The sequence below is a fragment of the Phacochoerus africanus genome, chromosome 15, assembly GCF_016906955.1.
Source record: "Phacochoerus africanus isolate WHEZ1 chromosome 15, ROS_Pafr_v1, whole genome shotgun sequence".
NCBI classification, from domain to species: Eukaryota; Metazoa; Chordata; class Mammalia; order Artiodactyla; family Suidae; genus Phacochoerus; species Phacochoerus africanus.
Window position 1 is genome coordinate 74,178,478 of NC_062558.1, and position 26,042 is coordinate 74,204,519.

General features: G+C 43.1%; 1 protein-coding gene across 1 annotated transcript; it reads left to right on the top strand.

Annotated features, from left to right (window-relative positions):
- Window positions 1-25,725, top strand: EIF4EBP2 (eukaryotic translation initiation factor 4E binding protein 2). Its single transcript, XM_047759807.1, has 3 exons — window positions 1-443; window positions 17,682-17,867; window positions 19,250-25,725. Exons 1-3 carry the CDS (start codon window positions 299-301, stop codon window positions 19,279-19,281), a joined length of 363 nt encoding a protein of 120 aa, XP_047615763.1. The 5' UTR covers window positions 1-298; the 3' UTR covers window positions 19,282-25,725.
- Window positions 25,726-26,042: the final 317 nt, after the last annotated feature.

Consider the following 26,042-nt stretch of genomic DNA (forward strand, 5'->3'; position numbering starts at 1 on the left):
CGGTCGTCGTCGTAGCCGCTGCTGCCGCTGCTGCTGCTGCTGCTGCTGCTGCTGCTGAGGCTGCTGGCGGAGGCCGGAGGATCGGGCGGCGGCGGCAGCGGCGGCTGAGAGGGCGGCGGCGGGAGCGGAGCGGGACGAAGGAACGAGAGGAAGCGAGTGGGGAGCGAGCGGAGCACGTCCAGCCCCGCCCGCCCTTCCGCCCGCCAGAGCAGGAGCAGCCCGGGCCCCCAGCTGCCGCCGCCGCCGCCGCCCGCCTGCCAGCCCGCGGGACAAAGCCTGAGAGCCCGCGCCCAGAGCCATGTCCTCGTCCTCCGGCAGCGGCCACCAGCCCAGCCAGAGCCGTGCCATCCCCACCCGCACCGTGCCCATCAGCGACGCCGCGCAGCTACCTCATGACTATTGCACCACGCCCGGGGGGACCCTCTTCTCCACCACGCCGGGAGGTGAGCGCCGGCCGCCCGCGCGGCCCTCACACGGAGCCTGCAGCGGGCTTCCGAGCGCGTCCGCGCCCGCCTCCGCTGTGTCCCCACAGTTTCCCGCCACGGTCCTTTAACTCAGGGCGTGTCCACGCTGGGCCGCTGCGGCCACCCGGGCTCCACCAAGGCCCCTCCCCCCCAGCCCCACCAAAGCCCCGGTGAGACTGCTTTTGAGAACCTTAACTTCGCGTTCTCTCGCCAGCAGCTCGATTCAGCGCGTGCCCACTCTGGGAACGTGGCTCTCCTGTAGCGACAAAAAGCCCTTGTTCCCGCTTCGTGGCAGGTTTTTGTACTCGACCCAGTTTTCTCCGCTTCGCTCCTCTCCCGAGCAAATTTGTCTACACTTGGCCTGCATTCACTCCCTCACTCCGCGTTACCTCTGTCTCTTACAAATTGTGTATTTGTGCACATTCATGCTTGATTTCGGAGCTGTTTCCTGGACGTTTTTAGAAAGGAAGTCGAGAGATTTCGCTCCTGGGACCCTGCGATGACTTGTTTTGCTGCTTTTAGAACACCAGGAGGAGACTGGAATGCGGAGTTTGGAAGCCTCGCCCAGTGTTATCCTGCTTTGACAGCATTGTTTACACTGCTGGACGAGGCCCCACGGGTTGGGGGGGAGTCCCCAGGCTGGAGGAGGAATGCTAAAATAATGCTCAAGTAATGGCCTAGGGAAAGGAGCACTGGCAGCCTTGAGGGTAGAGTTCTAGCTGCCACGCTTTTGGAGATAAGCTGAAGAGAGCATTGGCAAGGAGGGCACCCTCGCCGGTGGGATTGCTTGATCCTGGGGAAAGGGCCATGCAGAGCGAGGTTCCTGAGTATTGCTTTTCAAAGTACGACCAGGAACTGTTTACCGGGAAGAACACTGGGGTAGAGGTGAAGAGCGTTGAATTAATTGGTCACGGGAAAAGGGAGCGCAAAGGTTGTCTTGTCTCCTGACTGGGCTTTTCTCCAGAGGGAGGAGACTGGAGAGTGATTTTTGAGGGACATTTTGAAGGAAATGGTGCTTCATTTTAACTTCTTAACTTTGCCTTACGGTGTTGGGATGGCCTCTGGCTAGAGGATTGGGGCTTTGCTGGCAGCCTCTGCAGTCTACAAGATTGCTAGCTTCATTCCTGTGGGCTGGACTCACCAGTTGTACTACAACCAATCCCCCTGCACTTAGGCCTGGCAATCCTTTCATCGGTTGCACAATAGCAAGGCCGGTAGAATAAGAAGATCTTCTTGCCAACAAGGGATGAAAATCCAGGGGAGAGCTGTACAGAGGAATCCTGCCAGGCCACTCTAGGGGTAGGGTGGCTGCCTTGGAAGACTTTTCAATGACCCAGGCATGATGAAGTTCATCAATGTGTATGGAAAGCGGGTCTTAAGGAAATTTTAACTTTGTAAAACACTGACGTTTCTAGTGCAGTGGCTCCTGATCTATCTGCTCAAGGCCAGCCTCTGAGCATACTGAAATCTTGCCTTTCAATTGTGAAAGATTTTGGCAGACCAGAATCTGCTCCAGATAGTATTGCCTTGATCTTGAACTGACAGCTTTTAAGAAATGGATATTGTTTTCCAAGGTGATGTAAAGGGATTTGTAAGTTCTTCCAGAATTCTTTGTGAATTCTCTAATGCAGTGCTTCCAGCACTTCAGAACATATGTCATAGTAACAACTACACTCAGATATTATTTATTTGAGGAAGGAACTAAACTTTTAGCTGTATATTAATCATTAATCCCCTGAGAGAAGAGCCTCAGGGGCACCCTTTTGGCCTGTTTTAAACAGCCAAGCCACCATGCTTTTATAGTAAGGGCATGGTCTTTAAGCCTGTCTCATAGTCTGGATTAGTTCCTTCAATGCTTGGAAAGATTCTGCCAGAATTACTGATTCATTGACCTTTCCTCCCTGCATGAATAGTCACCACTGCATTCTCAGATATCATTTAACCTATCTCCAGATAGTTTCTACAGAATTTTTTATTTCAGATTTAAATACTTGTCTTACCTCATCAATTATAGTGAGCTGGTATTTTTTGGTAGAGCACATTGTAATGTTTAGATTTTTAACACAAAGACTTAGAGAATGTATTTATGGGGTTGGATTTAATCACTGTTTTATAACAACTCTAAATGCTGCTTAGATGTTCAGTACTTAATGATTTAATATTGCCCTTTTGGAAAATTTCCAGTTTATTTTATTTTATTTTATTTTATTTTATTGCTTTTTAGGGTCACACTCGTGGCATATGGAGGTTCCCAGGCTAGGGATCAAATCCGAGCTGTAGCCGCCGGCCTTGCCACAGCCACAGCAACGCCAAATCCAAACCACATCTGTGACTTACACCACAGCTCCCAGCAATGCCAGATCCTTAACCCACTGTGCGAGGCCAGGGATCAAACCCGCAACCTCATGGTTCCTAGCTGGATTCATTTCTGCTGAGCCACGATGGAAACTCCGAAAATTTCCAATTTTCTGACGGTTTGTTTATCTCTTGTTACAGTTCCCTTCCTCCTCCAATGTAATTTTCCTTCCCTGAAGCAGGGTTGTTGTTTGGTCAACTCTAGGCACCTGAATTAATGTGGTTAGCTATCTTAAATGAGTTTTGAGGGCCCAGCGCAGTGCTTTGCACAAAAGGGGACAAAGTTGGAAATGCAGTCTTTGCTCAGAATGGTCTTAAAATCTTGGTGGGGCTTAGGAGTGGAAAAGCATTTTATCTCTAAAACAAAAAACTTGTAAACAGTCCAGTGCTAACATGTATTTCAGACTTGAAAATGTTTAGAAAAGTGATAGTAGGTTTGTACTGGAAATCTCTATTTAGTAGGAAGGAAGGGAATTAGAATTTCCTGTCTCAAACTTCTGGAAATCTTCTAGAGTGTCATACACATGTCAGAGCATTTCAGAATAACAGTTGATGTGCTGAAGGCCCTAAATGATCAGACTGGGCAGGTACCTTCATAGCATAAGAACACAACATGGTGGGAGTTCCTGTCATGGCGCAGTGAGTGGTTAATGAATCCGACTAGGAACCATGAGGTTATGGGTTCAATCCCTGGCCTTGCTCAGTGGGTTAAGGATCTGGTGTTGCTGTGAGCTGTGGTGTAGGTCGCAGACGAGGCTTGGATCCCACATTACTGTGGCTCTGGCGTAGGCCGGTAGCTACAGCTTCGATTAGACCCCTTGCCTAGGAACCTCCATATGCCGTGGAATTGGCCCAAGAAATGGCAAAAAGACAAAAAAAAAAACAAAAAACAAAAAACCACAGTTAACTTAAGGACCTCTACTCGCAGAGGATACAGCTTACCCTTGTCTTGAAAAGCTTTCTCAAAATTGCCTTCCTTCGGTTTGAAAGATGAGAGGTGGGTGAAAACACAATTGCTGTAACCTTTTCTATTTTTCATATTTTTAGAAGAGTATCTTTTCTCATTATTAAGGAAGGGTAATTTTTTTTTTCAGTCGTCCTGCAGCATATGGTGATCCTGGGCCAGGGATCTGAGCCAAGCCACAGTTGTGACCTACACCACAGCTGCAGCAACACCAGATCCCTTAACCCAGTGTGCTGGGCTGGGGACTGAACCTGTATCCTGGTGGTGCAGAGATGCTACTGATCCCGTTCCCCCACAGTGGGGACTCCAGGAAGAGTTTTGTTTGTTTGTTTGTTTGTTTTGTCTTTTTGCTATTTCTTGGGCCGCTCCCACGGCATATGGAGGTTCCCAGGCTAGGGGTCGAATCGGAGCTGTAGCCACCGGCCCATGTCCACAAGAGATTATGGCCCACGCCAGAGCCACAGCAACGCGGGATCCGCTTCTAGACTCAATGAAAGGTAAAGTTACTACAGTTGGCCTCACTCACTTAAAGAGATCTTCCTCTAGAATGCTAGCTAATGCAGTGCTTTCTGCTACTTTATTTTTTAATAGGTTCTGAACTGCCTCCTTGTGGGAGAGCTGTGCTCTGGGGATTGAGCAGAAACATAGAGACCTCTTTTACCTTTTTTTTTTTTTCTTCCCTCTCTTTTCCTGCATAGTATCCTCATCAGCTGTGGAAAAATAGGCTTGTTGCCATAACAAGAGCACCAGAGAGGAACTAACTATGATGGACTGAAGTCTTGTTCATAGCCTGAGCTTCCTCTCTGGCAGCTGGAGGGTTGCTGTGACTGACTGGCTGGGGCAGAATTATCTGAAGGCCATTGGAAGTGTCTGGGAGTAAAAGAGAAGACAGCAAGGAGGGTAGAAAAGCAGCTTGGAGTGAGCTCTAATAAAGTCAAGAGTATTTGGAGCGGGGGATCCCGCGTGTTAATCATTTCCTTTCTTGAGAGAAATGAATGGGGCTCTGTGTAGATATGGGGAATGAAGACCAGTTTCTCACTGTCATAAAATTTCTAATTCAGTTTATTTCAGGCCGAAAACTTCTGAACCAGCAAATGTACTTGTTTGGCTCTCTAGCTTGGGTTATTAACCAAAGGGCGTCATGATTTCATGTGAGAAGTGCATGGAAAACATGATGAAAGGTGTCCAATCCGTTTGTCTTGTGTTCAGGGAAGATGGCATTTCTCAAGAGTAAGACAAATTAATGTGTATTGTCGTTCCAGAGGAGATTTGGCTTTAGTCTCATCTTTATCAGCTGCCAAAGTATATATTAGAAGATGTAGCTCAGTTTTATGTTGGGTACTGTTGGTATCATACAGTTTACTGTTGAGGGACTGAATCCTGAGCCTGGGAAAGTAGCTGTCCTGATGTCCAAAGCATATAGCGGTGCATTATGTGAAAGGAGTGCCTCTGCCTGCCCCCAGTCAGATGCAGTCTGACCAGGGCAAACAGCTCTTCTGTGCTGATAGTGCAGCATGCATGGCAGGCGACACAACTCCTTTTAGCTCTCCTGAGGCCTGTGTGTGAAACAGGAGGGATGAGCCTGCAAACTGGCACTACCAGGGTTGTTCTGCAAGACTTTTTATTTATGAGGACTGGAGGCTTCGTGCATGGTTTGGAGATACTGTAGGCTTGACTGCTTTTGTGTGTGTGTGTGTGTGTGTGTAAAGATTTGCAAACCAAACGGTAAAGATAATGTGGGAAAGCTGGTTCATCTGGTTGGAGGGGAAGAGAGCATGAGCAGGACAATCTTGGTGAAGGATAGACCTTTTTCTTGGCTCCCAAGTCTTTAGGTGAAAAAATTAATGTTTAAGGAATTCCTTGGCAGTGCAGTGGGTTAAGGATCTGGTGTCGTCATTCCTGTGGCTGGGGTTCGATCCCTGTCTGGGAACTTCTGCATGTCTTGGGAACAGCCCCCCCCCCCCCATTTGATGTTTAAAAGATTTTTGCTGCTCCATTTATGCTAGAACAAAAGTTAGTTGAAACTTATAGTCATTCAGCTTATTGAATAGGTAAGGCCTATGCTACCACTTTCAAATTTCATCAAACTTGGTTTTTTGAAGACCCATTGTGGCTCAGCAGTAGTAACAAACCTCGACTAGTATCCATGAGCATGCGGGTTCAATCCCTGGCCTCGCTCAGGGGATGGGGGATCCGGCATTGCCGTGAGCTGTGGTGTAGTTCGCAGATGCAGCTTGGATCAGGAGTTGCTGTGGCTGTAGTGTAGGCTGGCAACTGTAGCTCGGACTTGACCCCTAGCCTAGGAACTTCATATGCCAAGGTGCAGCCCTAAAAAACACAAAAACAAAACACTGTTTTTAACACCCAGTAGCCATCTCTCCCATATGTGGCTAGTTTTTAAAGGCCTTCACCTGGTTCTCAGGCCATAGCTTGAAGCCAAAAGTTCAGAAATTTTACGTATTTACATCTAAATAAATAATTTTTTCACCTCTTTAGAGCAAATGCCCTGACAAAATGAAGCTGTTCATTTCATTAAGTAGTTTTAGAAAGTAAAAAATCTTAACAGGTAGGGAATAATTAACTGGAGAATACAGTTCAGTTCTTGTAGATTCCTTGGCATTTTCATCCTTGCATAGAGATAGTTTTACTTCTTCCTTATCATTCAAAGTGGCTTTTATTTGTTTTTCTTGCCTAGTTGCCCAGGTTAGAACTAGAACCTTCAGTATAGTATGAACAAAAATGGCAAGAGAGTGAGAACAGGGACTCTTAACTTGTCCTCAATATTAGGGGGAAACCTCCAGTCTTTCATCATTAGGCAGGGTGGTAGCTGTGGTTTTTCATAGATGTCCTTTATCAGGTTCAGGAAATTCCTTTTTATTCCTAGTCTGTTGAATGTTTTTATTTGGAAAGGGTGTTGGATTTTGTCAAAAGCTTTTTTTTTTTTTTTTTTGCATCTGTTGAGATGATGATGTGACTTTTGTGTTCTGTCGATATGATACATTAATTATTTTCAGATGTTGAACCAGCCTCACATTCCTGGGATAAATCCCATTTGATAATGGTATATAATCCTTTTTATATGTTGTTAATTCAGTTTACTAATATTTGGTTGAGGACTTTTGCATCTATATTTACAAGGGATATTAGTCTATATTTTTCTAGTGATATCATTTGCTGGCTTTGGTCTCAAAGGTAGTGCTCACCGGAATTCCCGTCGTGGTGCAGCGCAAACAAATCTGACTAGGAATCATGAGGTTGTGGGTTCGATCCCTGACCTCGCTCAGTGGGTTAAGGATCTGGCATTGCCGTAAGCTGTGGTATAGACTGCAGACATGGCTTGGATCCTGCATTGCTGTGGCAGTGGTGTAGGCCATGAGCTATAGCTCCAATTCGACTCCTAGCCTGGCAACGTCCATATGCCGTGGGTGCAGACCTAAAAAGCAAAAAAAAAAAATAAGGGGGGAGCAATGCTCTCCTTATTCAATTTTAAATTTTGGGGGAATGGCCTGGTGTGTATAGCAGAAGTGCTGACTGGTGAAGATAGACCATTGGTCTTTAGCTTCTAAGAGGTACCTCTCAGAAAGTGTGAGAGCCTTGTGTTTCATTTTAAAATGCTATAATTAATCCTTTGGAACTCAGAGAAGTGTTCATCTCATCACCAGAGAATATTTATTTTAAAGTTGAGCTGCTTTTACATTGAAATAAAACCACTCTCCCCTGATAAGTTCCTAGAACCATTGTGAATAGACAGCACATAAAAACAGTGACCTAAACCAGTGATCTCCAGTGGGCTTTTGCCTCTTACAAACTTTATTGATAAAGGTTCAAGTTCTTTTACTGTAAGTGAAAGTAGAAAATGTTGATAGATATGCATTGTTTTTATTTTTTTAAAAGCGCCCGGAGCTCACTTGTGCAGCATATTAAGGATCTGGTGTTACTGCAGCAGCTTGGGTCGCTGCTAAGGCGTGGGTTCAGTTCCTGACCCAGGAACTCCATCGGCTGCAGGCATAACCAGAAAAAAGAAAAACAAAAAAACAAAAAAAGAAACCAGTGCCTGAGAGGAGTGAACTTGGGAGGAAAATAGATAGTGGGAATGAAAGCCAGGCTTGGATCTGAGAGCTTTCCCCATACCAAAGCAGTGAGCCTTCATTAATTATTAGCATTAGAGGCTGAACCACATCTGTGGAATCTAATCCAAAGAATTGATCCAGGATGCAACAATCTGGCAGATCCAACCAGCATTTTCCTAGAATCAGAGTCAGGCATTTCTTTGGAGAAATTTATTTCAAGATAAATGTTCAAGCCCAAACAGACGTGGACATACTTGGTGTACTTTTATTTTGACCCAGATTTTCTGATGGTCAAGGCTAGGTAGACTTAAAATTGGTTGGCATTTATTTGAGATTAGTTTGTGGTTTGTATACCACTTTGGAACTGATATTAACTGAAAAGATTGTTTCACATCATTTTGCAGCCAAGACTCAAGCGAGCCAGATTTGCTTAGAGTGCCTTGCTTATTTGTGTTGGTCTCCTGACTCATGTCACTGTGTGATCTTGCACAAATATGTTTAACTTCTTTGGATGTTAGTTTCTTCATCTGTAAAATGGCAGGCTTCTTCCAGAGCCTGTCTAAGCCTCTTCTAACACTGGACCTTCTGAATAGGAACATTGTCATTATCAGCTTCCCTTTCAGCCTAGGTGTGTGTCCTTCTATTGGCCGTGTCCCACATGATTGGGCAGGGAGCCATCCTTCGACATTAATATCTCAGAAATCTTTGCTTCAAATTGTTGAGACTCAGAGTTAATCCAAGGACAGTAGGGTTGGCTTTTCACAAACCTTGGCTATCTTCCATTTGCCATGATTATGTAGCCATAGTAAGTTATAAGATCCTGACGCTCCAGTTGTGCCTTTTGTTGATGTAAAAGTTGTTCCTCTCTTGGTTTTATTAGCACTTTAGGGATTTGATGGTTGTACACACCAAACGTGGTTTGGCCACCATCAGCCTCCCTGGAGGAAACTGGATTAGGCAGCTTTTAGATTCCTCTAAGTTACCTGGCATAGAGCTTTTAGGAGTCTGTTGTTTCATCCAGAGCCTCCATGAAGAACAGATGTCTAAAACTGAAGTTCATTCAAGAATGTTCTCTAACACAGACCTTCTTAATCATCCTCCCAAGCTGGAAGAATAAAAAAGAGAAAACCACTTTCTTTGTAAGTCCTTTCTGTATTTTCACTTCTTAGTTTCCTTTCTTATTATTGGGGGGTGGGGGAGGAAAGAGGGAAAAGAGGCAGACTTAACCTCTTACCTTTCTGAGTGTATTAGAAGTACTTGCTGCTTGTTCATCTTGTATCTGTTTCTTATATCTCGATGGGCTCTTACATGAGGCATAGATAGAGAATTATCAAGAATTCCTAATGGAATACTTAGGTTATTTGCCAAGTGCTTTGTTTCTTTGTCAATTCAGTTTCTAAATTTGAAGGATACCTTGCTTCTTCATGGCTTTAGTTATATATACTTACGTTTGCAAATACTCTTTTGAGCCACTTGCTCTCCCAATTCCTTATAATATTTTTAGTAATATCTCTCCACTTTTTAAAAATTTTTATTTTTATTTTACATTAGGGTATAGTTGATTTACATTGTTGTGTTAGTTGCAGGTGTACAGCAGAGTAATTCACTTAGACATATACGTCTATCCATCCTTTTTCAGATTCTTGTCATAGAGTTCCATGTGCTATGTAGTAGGTCTTTGTTGATTATCCTTTTTATATGTAGTAGTGTGTATATGTTAACCCCGAACTCCTAATTTATCCTTCCCGCATTTCCTTTCCCCTTTGGTAACCGTAAGTTTGTTTTCTATGTCTGCGAGTCTGTTTCTGTTTTGTAAATAAGTTCATGTGTATTACATGTTAGGTGCCACATACAAATGATAGCATATGGTATTTGTCTTTCTCCTTCTTACTTAATATCACTTAGTATGATAATGTCTACGTCTGTACATGTTGCTTTAAATATCATTATTTCATTCTTTTTTTATGGCTGAGTAGTCCATTGTATATATATGTACCACATCTTCTTTATCTGTTCATCTGCGGCTGAATATTAGGTTGCTTTCATGTCTTGGCTATTATAAATAGTGCTGCAATGAACATTGGGTACATGTATCTTTAAGAATTAGAGTTTTCTCTAAGTATATACCCAGGAGTGGGATTGCTGGATCATATAGCAACTCTATTTTTAGGTTTTTTTTTTTTTTCTTCAGAACCTCCACAGTGTTTTCCATATTGGCTACATGGGTTCACATTCCCATCAGCAGTGAAGGAGGGTTCCCTTTTCGACACACTTTCTGTAACATTTGTTATTTGTAGACTTTTTAATGATGGCCCTTCTGACCAGTATGAGGTGATACCTCATTGTAGTTTTGCTTTGCATTTCCCTAATAATTTAATTAGTCATGTTGAGCATCTTTTCATGTGCCTGTTGGCTGTCTGTATGTTTTCTTTGGAGAAATGTCTATTTAGGTGTTATGCTGATTTTTTTTATTGGGTTTTTGTTTTCTTGTTACTGAGTTGTATGAGCTGTTTGTGTGCTTTGGAAATTAAGTCTTTGTTGTTCACAGATATTTTCTTCCATCCTGTAGAATGTCTTTTCATTTTGTTTATGGTTTTCATTGCTATTTTAACACTTTCTCTTGATCTTAAAATTTTTTTTTTTTTGGAGGGGAGGAAGCTTTAAAAAACAGATTTCAATTCTATTCTGTTACTTTTCTGGAGGCTGGAAGTCTGAAGTCAAGTATATTTCTTATTGTAGTAAAATATAAATAACAAAATTTACCATTTTAACCATTTTTAAGTGTACAGCATCTTCCCAAACAGAAACTTTTTACCCATCAAGCAGTAACTCCCTGTTACCTACTCCCTCCAGCCCTTGGCAATTATCCTTCTACTTTCTGTCTCTATGAATTTAACTAGTCAAGGTACCTCATATACATGGAGTCATGAAATACTTGTCTTTTGTGACTGGCTTGTTTGACTTAGCAAGATGTCTTCAATATTCACGCAGTTACCCTTTTATTTTTCTTTTACATTTATTTTTTATACCTATGAAAATAAGTTTAAAAGTCACATAGGGGAGTTCCCATCGTGGTGCAGTGGTTAACGAATCCGACTAGGAACCATGAGGTTGCGGGTTCGGTCCCTGCCCTTGCTCAGTGGGTTAACGATCCGGCGTTGAGCTGTGGTGTAGGTTGCAGACGCGGCTCGGATCCCGCGTTGCTGTGGCTCTGGCGTAGGCCAGTGGCTACCGCTCCGATTCAACCCCTAGCCTGGGAACCTCCATATGCCACAGGAGCAGCCCAAAGAAATGGCAAAAAGACAAAAAAAAAAAAAGTCACATAGTATTATTATTAGGCTAGTAACAAAAAGTGGCACTCTTTTTTTGGCTGCACCTGTAGTTTGCTGAAGTTCTCAAGCCAGGGATCAAATCCAAGCCACAGCAGTGACAATACAGGATCCTCAACCTGCTGTGCCACCAGGGGAACCCCTCCAAAAGCAGCATTCTTAGGCCCCATCTCCTTTCATCTATCTAGTTCTACTAACCAGAGAAACCATTTTAAAATCTTTTAGCAATTTCTTCTAGCATTTATCTTTGGATTTCTGAATAACATGATTTAATGCTGTTTCTTTGTTTTAGATATTAACAGTTTCTACTATAGAAGAAGAGGATCTAGTTGCTATATACACCTTCCTTCTAATATATATACTTTTACCTCCCATCCTCCTAATTTAATCTTTTAATCCATTTTGGTTAAATTAATATTAAATTTAGGTAAATATTAAATACAAATGTGGCTAACACTGTTGGTTTCCAACCCAACAGCTTTTCACTATTCCATGCTAGCCCAGATTTCCTCTTTTTTTTTTTTTTTTTTTTTTTAAGTGGTAATGTGCCAAGCCCTAAAAAATCCACCCTGACTACTCTATGGCTTCCCTAGTGTCTGGTCTATTGGACATCTGATTGAGTTTTGGCCTAATGATTGTAGGGGGAAGTCCACTAAAGGCTTTCTGAGAAAGATGTTACTCTCCAGTGGAGAAAATCTCCTGGAGGCCAGCCCTGTCTGACTCCACACTCTCCCTTCTTGCCTGGAATATTGTTGGGAGGGTGTAGGTTCATCTCAGCCTTCTTGGAGGGTTTTGTCACCAGCTCTTCAGGCTATTCAATTTGGGCAAGTTACTTAATGTTTCTTGTTCTGAGCTGTCTATTTGCATAAGAGGATGCTTAATTCTAATTCTGCAAGCACCTTTAGTTAAGCAATTTTATGATAAGGACCCTGTGAAAGTGTAATAACTCTTACCTGTTAGTTAACCATGTTACAGTGGACTTTTTCTAGATGGTTTTATTTCAGGTTATGCAGTTTCTTGGGTATACATAGCTTAATGCATGGATTAATTACCATTTAATCTAAGCCCCTTGGTCTTGAAAGAGGCCCTTAGGCTTGAATGACCTTATTTCTATACCAGCCATCTTGGCAAGCATAATTTGAGGTCTCATTCATTTGCCTTGTTTCTGCCATTTGAAAATCACTAGTTTTTAGATCAAAAAGTAGCTTTTTTCCCCCTCCTTTCTTTTCTCCATCAAAGGGACTCAGTTTTACTCTCATGTTTTCCTAAATGTGAGCATTTAGAAAGTGCTTGGTCAGGGTATTAGATTTATTTGATAAGTAAATCTAGTCCCCAAGGGCAGAAGAAGGAACGTTTATAAATATCCAGGGTTATCCTAGATCTAAAGGTGCCTTTTTGTTCTGAAATCCAAATAGGAAGACTAAAGTAATATATGCATGTTTTAAAGACAAAATAGAAAAAGTGAACAGAAGCACATAAACTGCAAAGCAAAAGCCAGTAGACTACTACTTTCAACAGTTTCCGTTTATAGTGATTTTATTGGTTATACCACTGTTGCTGTAAATAATACATGTATACCACAGTTCCTTGATTTCTTAACATTGGGTAATACTGTTGATTCCTTGTTATGAAAATGAGGAATATAGGACACTTTCATTACTTTCTACCTCTCCTTTCCCCTTCTCTCCATTTACCCATTTCTGTAAATTGTTTTATAGTTTTTGGTTTTTCTGGGTAGTTACCTTTAAAACTTTAAATGACATAGATAAACTTCTTTGTCTCAGTCTGTCAATTTTAGTGCTCCACTGTATGAGATTATACTCTCCACATAGCTGATCCCATTGCACCACAGTGGGAACTCCTGGATTCTCTTTTAAACCCTCCATCCAGTTGATTAAAATCATGCTCTGTTTTAATGTTGTGCTGTATATGCAAGCTATGGATATCGTGTATGATGGGGTTTCTTTACCCTTAGGAATTTATGGCTAACTTGTTTCTAATTAGTTGTAGATGTATTGATTGACGTTGCTTTGGGCTGATATGAATGGGGCTGGCAGTTGAAATTTGAATTTCTTGGTTTAGAAACTATATGTCTATACATGCCTATGTATAAGTGACCCTGAATATTTTAGGTTTTTTAATTAGTTGTAATTCATATTATTTCCCAGTAAACACAGTACACAACAAAGGAATTAAAGGGGTTTTTTTTCCCCTAGCATTTTATTCATAGTCAAATCTTAATGCTTTTCTTTTAACAATTTTGGTTTTTGAATGTCAGATGCTTTTGAATTACACCATAGCATCCTTAGTCACTGAGAGGTTGATTTCCTCTCTGTCTCTCTCTCTCTCTTTTTTTTGGGGCGGGGGGGGGGCTATATATCTGCTACAATTTTTTTTTTTGGCTTGCAGTAATCTAAAATTCACACTCCTAAAACAGTATGGTTTTGTTCTCATATTTTCCCTGCCCATATTTGAGAACATTAACATCATCAGTTAAGACACTAGTTCTTCAGGGTGTCTTCGTTTCAAAATTATTTACTGGAGTTCCCGTCGTGGCGCAGTGGTTAACGAGTCCGACTAGGAACCATGAGGTTGCGGGTTCGGTCCCTGCCCTTGCTCAGTGGGTTAACAATCCGGCATTGCCGTGAGCTGTGGTGTAGGTTGCAGACGCGGCTCGGATCCCGCGTTGCTGTGGCTCTGGTGTAGGCTGGTGGCTACAGCTCCGATTGGACCCCTAGCCTGGGAACCTCCGTATGCTGCGGGAGCGGCCCAAGACCAAGAAATAGCAAAAAGACCAAAAAAAAAAAATTATTTACTATGTACATTTAAAACCAAACATACCTTTAAAATATCTAAAAAACTATTAGAACTAATAAGTTAGTTTAATAAGTTACAAAATACAAGATTGGTATACAAAAGCCAATTGTGTTTCTATGCACTTGCAATGAACAATCCAAAAATAAAATCAAGAAAATAATTTTAGGAGTTCCCGTCGTGGTAGAGGGGAAACAAATCCAACTCGGAACCATGAGGTTTCAGATTCCATCCCTGGCCTCGCTCAGTGGGTTAAGGATACGGCATTGCCGTGAGCTACGGTGTAGGTCACAGACTCGGCTCAGGTCCCAGGTGCTGTGGCTCTGGCGTAGGCTGGCAGCTGCAGCTCCGATTAGACCCCTAGCCTGGGAACCTCTGTATGCCATGGGTGTGACCCTCAAAAGACAAAAGACAATTTAAAAAAAGAAAAAGAAAATTTCATAAAAATAATAAAATACAATAAAATAAATAAATAGAAAGTCATTCCATGTTCATGGATTTATGGATCAGAAGACTTAATATTGTTGAGATGGCACTACTCCCCAATATTCAGCACAATCCCTGTCAAAATTCCAACTGGCTTCTTTGCAGAAGTTAACAAGCTGACCCTAAAATTCATACAATATTTTAAGGGAACTAAAATAGCCCAGGTAATCTTGAAAAAGAAAAACAAATTTAGAAGACTCACACTTGATTTTAAAAAGTTACTACAAATCAAGACAGTGTATTACCGCCATAAGGAGACATATAGATCCATGGACGTCCAGAAATAAAGCCTCACAATTAGGCTTTGACAACGGTGTTAAGACAATTAAATGGGGAAAGAATAGTCTTTTCAACAAATAGTGCTGGTGCAGCTGGATATCCACATTCAGAAACTGAAGTTGGACCTCATGGCTCAAAGATCAAAAATATCAGGGCTAAAATCATAAAACTCTTAGAAGAAAATGTAGGCACAAATCTTTATGACCTCAGTTAGGCAATAGTTTCTTAGCTATGACACCAAAAGAACAAAAGAAAAATATATAAATTGGGCTTTATAAAAATTAAAAACTTTGAGGCTTCAAAGAATACCATCACAGAAGTGAAAAGGCATCCCATAAAATAGAAAATATTTGCCAAGCATATATAAATAAGAAATTTGTATTCATAACATATAAAGAACTCTTTAGAATTCAGTGATAAAAAGACAACCCATTAAAAAATGGCCAAAGGGGAGTTCCCACTGTGGCATGGTGGCTACAGCATAGGTCGCAGATCCAGCTCTGATCCGATGCTGTTGTTGCTCTAGCTTAGGCCCCAGCTGCAGCTCTGATTGCGTCCCTGGCCCAAGAACTTCCGTATATAGCTGCAAGTGTGGCTGTAAAAAAATACACACACGCACACACACACATATCCACACAAAAACTTGTACATGAATTTATAGCAGCATTATTCAAGTGGAAACAACCCAGGTTCCATCAACTGATTAACTGATAACATGTGATGTGTACATACAATGGAGTCTTACTTGTCAACAAAAAAAAATGAAGTACAGTTGATCTTTGAACAATGTAGGGGTTAATGTGAGTATAACTTGTAGTTGGAGCTTGCATCCGTGGATTCAACCAACCATTGACCATATAGTACTACTAAAAAATAGTTCAGGAGTTCTCTTGCAGTCTAAGGGATTAAGGATCCTAGTCTGCCACTACTGTGGCGTGGATTTGATCCCTGGCCCTGGAACTTCTGCATGCCACAGGACAAAAAAAGAAAAATAATTCCAACCTGCACTGTTCAAGGGTCAGCTGCTCTGATAAATGCTAAACATGAATGAATCTTGAAAACCTGCAAGTGAAAGAAGCAGTCATAAAAGACCATATATTGCATGATTGCATTTATATGAAATGTTCAGAATAGGAAAAACTATAGAGACAGAAATTAGTGGTTGACTAGGCTGGAGAGATTGGAGGAAAGTGAGGAGGGACTGCAAAATGTTAAGTGGGTTATCTTTTGGGAATGATGACAGTGTTCTAAAGTAGATTGTGATGATGGTTGCACAATTCTTTGAATATACTAAAAACTATTGACTCAGGAGTTCCCTTGGTGGCGTAGTGGTTAACGAACCCAACTAGGAACCATGAGGTTGCGGGTTCTATCCCTGCCCTTGCTCAGTGGGTTAAGGATCTGGCGTTGCCATGAGCTGTGGTGTAGGTTGCAGACACGGCTCGGATCCCGCGTTGCTGTGGCTCTGGTGTAGGCTGGTGGCTGCATATCCAATTCGACCCCTAGCCTGGGAACCTCCATATGCCGCAGGAGCGGTCATAGAAAAGCCAAAAAGACCAAAAAAAAAAAAAACCAAAAAAACTATTGACTCAGACACTTCAAATGAATGAATTGTACATGAGTTATATCTCAAAAGAGTAAGAATGTATTTTATCACCTCTGCAAAGCCGTAGAAGTTCTTCAGAGTGCCTCTTATATGTCACACATTTAGGTAGAATCTCTACTACTTATTTTCCACTTGGTTCAATTACAGTTCGTTCTATGTCATGGCTAATAAATTTAGAGAGAGAAAGTTTGCTTGTATCCTTGCATTTTTTTCACCACCTCACCCCCAGAGTTTCTAGGGTTGGTGTACTACAGAAGTGAGAACAATCTTATTCTGACTTGCAAGTTGAATGTTAATAAGAACATCTCACAGCGAACTTTACCCTTCTGAAACATAGCTGTGAAAAAAGTGAGGGTGACACAAATGTGCAAAATCCATCCACTAAGGTTACTTCCCTTTGTTCATTGGAAAGCCATCAGGCCTCTTCCCAGCCTATTTGCTCTTATTTTACAGTGTTAAGCAAATCACGAATTCCCAAACCCAACAGGTAGATCCATCAAGTTAGAATGGGTGTAAAGAGTGTGCTATAGTCTGAATTATGCCCCTCCATTCATCAATTAAAGCACTAACCCCCGTAATGTGGTGATACTTAGAGGTGGAGCCTTTGGAGATAATTAGGTTTAGATGAAGTCCTGTGGGTGGGGACCCTCCCAATGCGATAGTGTCCATATCAAAAGAAATACCAGAGAGCTTGCTCCCCATGAGAGGACACAATGAGATGGTGTCTATCTACATGTCCAGAATAGAGCTCTCAGCAGAAACAGACCATGCTGGTATCTTGATCTTGCACATCTTAAGAACTATGAGGAAATACATTTTTGTATAAGACACCCAGTCTATGCTGTTTGGTTATGGCAGGCAGGCGGACTAAGACATGGAAAAAAGATGATTCTTAGCCTAACAGTGGGGGAGGAGCAAAGAAACCATGGTGAGGAGGGCCACAAGCACAACCTTGGCAATCCGATCCTGTATAGTATATGGAAAATGCAGAGCCTCAACCGGATAGGCCCTGAGACCTCCTAGGTCACTGTAATGAATGATTTTCATAATGACCCTGACTCACCAAGAAAGGGTTGAACTGTTTTTAAGGCAGTAAAAAGTTTTAAATCTGTATTAGAAAAATTTCCATCCAAAATAACTGACATCATTCATTTTTTGAAAATTGAACTTTAAGTTTTCTGCTCTCCAGAATGATTCATTCCTCATAATTTCAGCAGCCTTTTTGAGTTATTACTAAATTCTTATTTTTCAGAGCAAAAAAAGTGAAGGTAAATTTCTACTTTCCTTGTCCTAAAATGAAACCCTGTTTTCCAGGAACTCGAATCATTTATGATCGAAAGTTTCTGTTGGATCGTCGCAACTCTCCCATGGCTCAGACCCCACCCTGCCATCTGCCCAACATCCCAGGAGTCACCAGCCCTGGCACCTTAATTGAAGACTCCAAAGTAGAAGTAAACAATTTGAACAACTTGAACAATCATGACAGGAAGCATGCAGTTGGTAAGAGAATTCTGGTATTGGGGACCATGAGGGTAGCCCTAGGATTTGAGTATCAGTTCTGTGTAGGTTTGAAAAAATGCCGACGCCTGAGTTGTAACTGATGTTCAATTATATGTCGCTAAGATTCCCACCTCCCCCTACTTCCTTCACGAATGCTTGTTGAAATGTTCTAGAAGCGCTGAGTTCTAAATCATAACCAGGAGTTCCTGGCATGGCTCAGTGGAAACAAATCTGACTAGTATCCATGAGGATGCGGGTTTGATCCCTGGCCTTGCTCAGTGGGTTAAGGATCTGGTGTTGCCATGAGTTATGGTATAGGTCGCAGATTCAGCGTGGATCCGGTGTTGCCATGGCGGTGGTGTAGGCTGGCAACTATAGCTCCAATTCGACCCCTAGCCTGGGAACTTCCATATGCCAAGGATGCAACCCTAAAAAGCAAAAATAAATAAATAAATAAGCCATAATCAAATCTAATCAAGGTGGGGTAGGGCTGGGGGTTGGGGGAAGAACTCAAAATCAAGAAATAGTAAATCCCAAAGATGACTCCTTGAACCCAGGCTTTGTTAGGCTAAGGATAATACACATATGGAAACATAACAATTTACTAGCTCCCATTTCTATCACTCTCAGGAAGTAGACCTTGCTTCTTATAGGAAGAATGTCCTTTTTATGGTGTAGGGAAAAGCAGTGTGATTTTTCACCCTGTTTTCTAGGACTGCCTATAATATTTCAATACCCCACACACACTTAGACCCATGTGGAAGTTCCCAGACTAGGGTTCGAAATCATGCCATAGCAGCGACCCAAGCCACTTCAATGACAATGCCAGATCTTTAACCCACTGAGCCATAAGGGAACTCCTCCCACACAACTTTATTAGTGAGTCCTCTTTGTGTCTGTGGAAACAAGAAGGAGGTGGAAATGGCCAGCTCCTAAAGTACACCTTGGGATGCACTCCATGACCCCTGTATACAAGCCAGCATTCTACCTCCTCAAATTCCAAATGAGTTTTTACTGGACAAAGTGTCGATGCAGCACAGGGCCAAAGTTCAGAGCCTCCACAAGAGTGTGCTAACTTGATAGATGGCCAAGTGCTCCCCAGGAGCTCCTGTTTGGTCAACCTACGGACAAAGGAACACTTGGAAAGTTTTCTCTTGCGTCCTTTCCCCCAGTTGCTCCTCCTCATGGGTGATTTGACTGCCATTCTTTCCCCTCACCCCCACCCAGATTCAAAAGGTCAGCCAAGGAAAGCCCGATAGTTGTTTCAAGGCAGCAAAGAATGGAATGGTATGAATTATTTTTTGATCTTGTGCTGAGGGAATGATAGTTAAAACTGTTTTGCTTTTCCTCTTAGTGCTCAACTTTTTCTTCATTCTTACCAGGGGATGATGCTCAGTTTGAGATGGACATCTGACTGTCCTGCGAGGATCAGAAGAAAAGCAGTAACACCGATAGCTGTGTGTACATGATTTGGCGGATGGGATCAACAATGCAGAGATGGAAGAGGCAGTACCAGCAGTCCCCGTTGCAGTCTCCACCTCCTCCTGGTGCCAAAGGATGCGAAGATAAGCCGCATCCAGCCATTTCTTATCCCTGTTTCCTGTTCCCCTTCTCACTTAGACAGTTAGATTGAAGGCCCTTGTCATATTTCTGTAGAACTAAGCAGCCCACAGAGGAAAACGGTTAAACTCTGGTTCTCTCCCCTGCCCCCATTTTTTAAAAAATCCCCAATCAAATATCAACCTACCAATAATTGGCTGCTGGGAAGTCTGGGGACGTGATAGGGAGGTTGGTTGGGTTCCGCAGCATTCGTATTCTTACCCTCTCTGTCTCTCCTTGTCTTGCTCATGGTTCAGTGCTGCAGGAGTCTGGGTTTGGGGTCCTGAAAACCATTAGAGGGAAATGGTAAACAGGAAGAGAGCTGCTTTCCCTTTTCCCTTGAAGTGTTTGTCCTTGGGGACAGAGCACTGTTCGTACAACTCTAGTAGCATTACCCTGTGGCACTGTTTTGAGGTCCACTTCCCCTCCTTCCTCTGGGAGGAATGTCTTCAGTCTTTAGTATTATAATTCATCTTCCCATTCCTTTACTTAGCATGTTTGTGCAAACATTTCTTAACTCTGCATCAGAAGGGAGTCCTCAGTCACCAGCTCTTCCTTCCTCCCCTTCTCCCATTCTTCCCTGCTTTGTATCTTGTTGCTTGCAAGTCCTTTTGTACGCTGAGCTATCCAGCTGGTTTCACCTGCTCCTAAAGCAGGTCCCTACCACGTGACAAGGTGCTTTGGATAAGGCCAGGATCGTATTCTACAGGACGCTACCCTGCAGGGTGATGACCTTGGAAGATGTCGCACTGTTTGAGTGCACTCAAACAGTCCAGTGAGCATTGTGATAGTTGTTCTCTCTGATTGCAGTTTCTTATATTTTGAACTTAAAGTTGACTTTCAGAGTGTTTGTAGAACAGAGCTAGACTTTTTTCCTTTGTGGACCTGCTTTGTTTGGCTGCTGGGATAGATAAGCATGGGTTAAAAATGTGTTCTTCCCAATTTTCCAGCCTTTCCCATGGTACTCTGAATTCCTTCCCCCTCCCTCCCTCCCTTTCTCTTTCCCCTTTCTCTGCAAGGCCATTTTTCAGATGTACATCCAGGATACCTCAAGTGTTGGTATCTGATAATATCTGGCCCTCCTCTTATCTGAGGAGTGACCTTTTATTTTTAAGATGAGTACAGACCTATTTTTAGATATGTTTTCAGTACAATTTTGAACAGCAACTTTTTACTTATACATCTTCCGGTGTTGGGAAGGTGAGAAATGTCCATAGGCGAGTCTGCTGTTCCATGTCACCTACCTTTGTCTCCCCCAGTCCCTTATGAGCTCTTTTCTTCTCCCTCAAGTTTTGGGTGTGCATGTTTGGAGTTTGTAGTGGGTGGTTTGTGAAACTGGACCGTTCTGCCTTCCCTGGGTTGTTCACAGAAGCCTCGTTCTTTTACCCTTTGCTGCTTCCTTCCCCACCATGAGGTCCTGACTGTTGACTGGCACTGTAATCCCGGGAGAGTGACTCCCCTTATAGAAATATAAGTAAAATAGCCACTGGTATCCTGGGAATTCCTGGTTGTATTTGGTGCCCTGAACCCTCTTATTAAGAGATCAGATCCTGGGGTGAGAATAACAGGCCAGTTGGCTAATAAAGAAAGCTGTTTGGTTTTCTTTTGAGCTACGAAAAGACCCTGTTTGCAAATACATTTTTGCTAATACATTCTGCAAATACAGAAGAGAGGAAGGATGTCCAAGGAACTTTGTTCTGTTTTCTGCTACAAAATGTGAATAGTTCAAAGAGTGAAACCTTTTGTGATGGTTGATGTCTCTCAGGAATAAGCTGGATCTCCAGTTTTGGAGATGCTTTCAGTCTCAAAAATTGATGATCAGAAAAGTATTTTTTGTTTGTTTGTTTAATGTATCTCTGTTCTGATTTTAATTAAACTACAAATTTCACTTTACATACGCTTGGGAAAAACGAAGGTGCATTGGGAGCTTGATTCTTCAGGAATGAAGCTTTCATTCTTCTCAAACCCCAACCTTGGCACCCTGTGGAATATTACCCAGCTACAGCAAGTAGTTGGTCTGTCAGTGAGTGGAAGTGTTTCCCTGGCTTGGTATTAATTGCTGCATATGAAAATTCGGCTGGCTCACTGAGCAACAGGGAATGAATTGGAAGACCTGCTGACTTGAGTAGGCTCAAGATGCCATTTCTCCTTTTTTGCTATCCTAAGGAATCTCCGCACATGGCCCCCTAATCAGAGAGTATTTTGGGGGAGCGTCATCTATGTCATATAGCAGCTGCCAAACCCCTTAGCTGTCTCGGTAAGGACCCTCTTTACTGCTCAGGGCAATTAATTGTTCCCCAGAGGCCATTACTCTGGTGATTGTTCGGCCTCCAAAATCTGTGTTTTTTGGGGTTTGTTTGTTTAAAGGTTGCACCTGCGGCATATGGAGGTTCCTAGGCTAGGGGTCGAATCGGAGCTACAGCTGCCTGCCTGTGCCAGAGCCACAGCAGTGCCGGATCCTCAGCCCCCCAAGTGAGGCCAGGGATCAAACCCACAGCCTCAAGGTTCCTAGTTGAATTCGTTTCTGCTGCACCATGACAGGATCTCCCAAAAATCTATGTTTTAAAGATAATTTCACAAGGCAGTAGGTAACACCTGAAAATTCGGCCTCATAGATTCATTTTCAGGGCAAGCCAGAATCCAGTAGGTGGTTTACTCCTGGATGTTTGAGAGGATCTCACAGTTGAAACCCTAAATGAACGGTATACCTGGGCTTTTTCCTGGAGCAGGAATGCCCTTAAGATATCATTTGTGTGAGACAATTCTTAAAATTGTAGTGATTATTTGTACTTTTCTTTTTATGAGAAAACCATGTTTCCGTACTTCTGGGATAATCCATCTGAATGCGAAAGGACCCCTTCTCCCTCCAAATTCCAGCAGGAGACATGCATTGTCATGATTCTGCCTCCTTCGTGGTGTGATGTATTGAGTTCACCATTTCCCTGTATTCTGTTTAAATAGCTGTAGTGTTCTCAAGAGCACGTTGTAGAGAAGCTGGCTTCTAGCTGTTAGGCTTCCAAGCCGAGTTTTATCTTTTCACCTGTGTAAGTTATCTATTGCTATTTAATAGATTACCCCCAATTAAAAATCTTAAAAGAGCAAGCATTATCAGTCAGTTTCTGTGGTTAGGAGCTGGGAAACAGCCTAGCCTGGTGGTTCTGACACAAAGTCATAGGAAGTTGTAGTCAAGAGTCCTCAGGGCCTGTAGTCGCCTAGGGCTTGAGAATCCACTTCTGAGCTCTTCTGACAGTCTCTGAAAGCACACGCCAGCACTCCTTCCTCATCCTGTCCCTTAACAACAAGCCACTACGCCCAGCCTGCACTCGGGGAGGGGACTACCCCTGCCCTGATGAATGGAGCAGGACCAAAGCATTTGTGGTAGTATCTTAAAATGCCTCACCTCCAACAGAGGGCGAACCCAGGTCAGGAGGGGGTAGCTTTAAATTAGATGACATACTGAGAGAGGTACTGTTACTGAAGACAGTTCTCTAAGACATGAGTTGAAAAACATAAAAAACAGACTCTCTCCTCATGGCCACCTGCCAGTTATGAGGGGGTGGCAAGAAACGGCAATCCCCAGGAGAATATATCTATACGTTTGCCTGATGTATACTACCAGCAACCCAAGGATGCATTGCAAGTCCTTGTTCTGGTATCTCTAAGACTCGGTACCACTTCCTTGCTGTCCCCTCAGCCAGGTGTTGACAGAGGGAATTGGATTCTTCTAATTGAGCCACTCCAGTGGACTTCATTGGAGTTAGGGTTGTTAAGCAAAGGGAGCAAACATGAATTAGCTCTAGGGTTATTGGGCTAAGGAAAAGCTAACTGTTCAGATTCAGGGTGAAGGGGCTCACAGCATCTGAAAGCCAGGTCCCCATGAGAGTCAATCCTTGGCATCTGCTCTCGAAAACCACACCGGTTGAAGCAGACTTGGGTTGGGTCTCTCACCCGAGAAGCCACTTCTTTCTTAATAAGAATGGAACATCTGGGAAGTAGAAGGTCTGCTTGATTCTTTAAATCCGGTGTGCAGCTTAACTCTTCATGCCCTCCTCATCCTGGCCTTCGTGATGGAAATGGGTTCTTAAAGAGCACCAGTCCTGTCTTCACGCTCAAGGGAAACTTAGATGAGGCTCATCAGTTCAACACATTCTTAGTGAATGTCTGCTGTGTTTCTGGCACCCATGCCCAACCAAGTTTATAAAGTTTCCAGACATCTTAAGAATGCAAATTCTTGTTTGGATTTATGTTCCGCCTCTTCCCCGCATTTTCTTATCTATAGCCCTGCTTGCTTTAAAGAGTATACTTGAATGAGAAAGCATTGCTGCTGAGGCAGCTATTTTTAAAAAGGTACTTCTTCCAGGAGTAAGGAACTTATCTTTAAAGCACCTTCAAATGAATTTTTTCCTTCCGATATTGAGATGGAGTCAAAATAAATGGTCTTTGTTTATGCTGTTTGAGTTACCAGCTCTTTGGGTCTCTCAGACTTCACTCCCCAGTTCAGATAGTTCCTGCTAGAGGTGTAGGCTCCACTCAGAGGCCATTGCACAGCCAGTACATGTTGACTGCCTGCTTGGATCAAGACACCTCGTGTAAGGTGCTCATAAAGTGCTCATCGTGTTGGCAGCAGTATCCCAGAAACAATTTTTCCCTCCTCCTCACCTTGGAGGTGTGATGAGGTGTCAAGTGTCTTGGCTGCTTGAAGCTAGGGGCCCTTAGCCCACTGCACTCCCTTCTAGACAGGAGGCCCATTGCTTTGCTCTCTGGGTCAGAATTTCCCCTTCTCGGCATGTTTCTGGACCACATGCCTGTGGACAGCTATTTATTAACCGCGAAACCCAATCTCTTACCAACCCATGACATCTGGTGGGGGATAGTATTTGTTTTAAAGAAGCATTGTTTCTTTGGGGAGGGGGCAAACTTCTGTCTGGACTTTGAAGGGGACATAGTTACCATTCATTACCACCTACCCCCCAACAACTCTTTTCTTTACCTCCCAGCTTTTAATAAAAGATGACATCAGATCTTGAGGCAATTGGGTCACAGTATTTTAGAATGCTTATTCCCCAGGGCATTTTCTGTTCTAGTCATATTTTTCCAGTCGAGTAATAGAGTTTCTGAGACTAGCTCACCGACGGCGAGGCTAGGGTGATTGATACAGTCATTCGTGTCACCTTTCCCACCCCCCCGGAATTAATGTTTCTCTCTCTGACTGGTCTTGGAAGTTGATACCTTTTGGCAAAGCTTAGCTTTAGGAGAAGTCTTTCAAGCCCTGTTCAGTCGATCTGTGGTTTCTCCTTGCTTCCTCTGCCAGCAGCTCTGGCCAGCCACACTGTGTGGATCCCAAGTGGAAAACAGCAGAGATGAAACACATTCCTGGGGTATTTAAACTCTCACTCTGCCACCTTTCCAAGAGTGGGAGGCTGGCAGGGAGATGCTGCAATGCTTGATAATCATTTGGCCACATTGAAATTTCCAAAGGGAGCTTTTGCTGGTGCTTAAAACCAAAATTCCTGGACATGTAAGATTGAATGAATCTAGCACAAAATATCCATTCTTGCCCCAGTGTACCCCCTTCCTCTCTGTCTTAAGCTTAAAAAAAAAAAAAAAAAGAAAAAGCCCAGGCCAAGGGTAATTTTTACTTGAAACCAGGAGAGTGGGGGAGGAACACTAGAGATGAGGGGCGAGCTGTGCAGGGAGTCATCCTGCTCCTGGTGTCTGTTCCAGTCACTGAGGACTGTCAGCCAGTGCCTTTCCTTCGCCTGGAGATGGAGCCCATCTCTTTCCACTGGGTGAGGAGACCCTTTCTAACCAGGGGTGACCCTTAAAGAGGGTGTCTGGGAGAGCCCAGAGGACACTCACATATTTGGGTGTCTATTTTAAGCATCCTTAAAATATTTTATATATTTAAAAAAACAAAAAACAAAAAAAACGCTCTTCCCTGTCTTTGTGCCACCCGTGGCCCAGTTCCATCCACTCTGAATGGAAAAGCGGAGACTGCCAGTACTTTTCTTGGTCTTCCCTTGGTCTCTTGCTGCGGGTGTCCCATTCCCCCTCCTGTCCATCTCCCTGTGGTGGATGGAGAGCCGAGGACACCATGCAGTCCTGAGGCAGTCCTATGTGACTCCAGGATCAGGTTTTTGTTTTTTGTCTTTTCTGACTGTCCTTCCAAACCAGCAAGTGTTTGGAAACTAGGGGAAAAAATTAAATTCTCACCAATGGTTGCTGTTACAGTTAAATCAATAAAGATCTTGAGTGTCAACTTGGTGTTTGAATTTTTTTCTTTTTTAAATTTCAGGTGAAATCCTGTTGACATTTCGGGTGTCCTGGCTGGTGAGGGAGATGGGCAGAGGCAGCTGGCCACTTCCTGTGTTAGTTCTGCTCGTTATGGAGACTTACTTTGTCCACCTGGCCCTGTGTGTGCAAGGAGGTGATCTGTCCTTTCCCTCTGGATCCCCCGCAAGAAGGCCCTTCTCTAGATACCAGTCTGGAGGAAGCCTGGACAGTAGCTTTGCTGAATAGTTGCCTCTGCCCCTTAGGAACACTTGTTAGAAATCCATCACATTTGGAGTTCCCGTT

Coding starts and splice junctions, on each gene's coding strand:
- EIF4EBP2 (XM_047759807.1), top strand. CDS start 299: ATGTCCTCGTCCTCCGGCAGCGGCCACCAGCCCAGCCAGAGCCGTGCC. Junction 444..17,681: donor CTTCTCCACCACGCCGGGAG/GTGAGCGCCGGC, acceptor CCTGTTTTCCAG/GAACTCGAATCATTTATGAT. Junction 17,868..19,249: donor TGACAGGAAGCATGCAGTTG/GTAAGAGAATTC, acceptor CATTCTTACCAG/GGGATGATGCTCAGTTTGAG.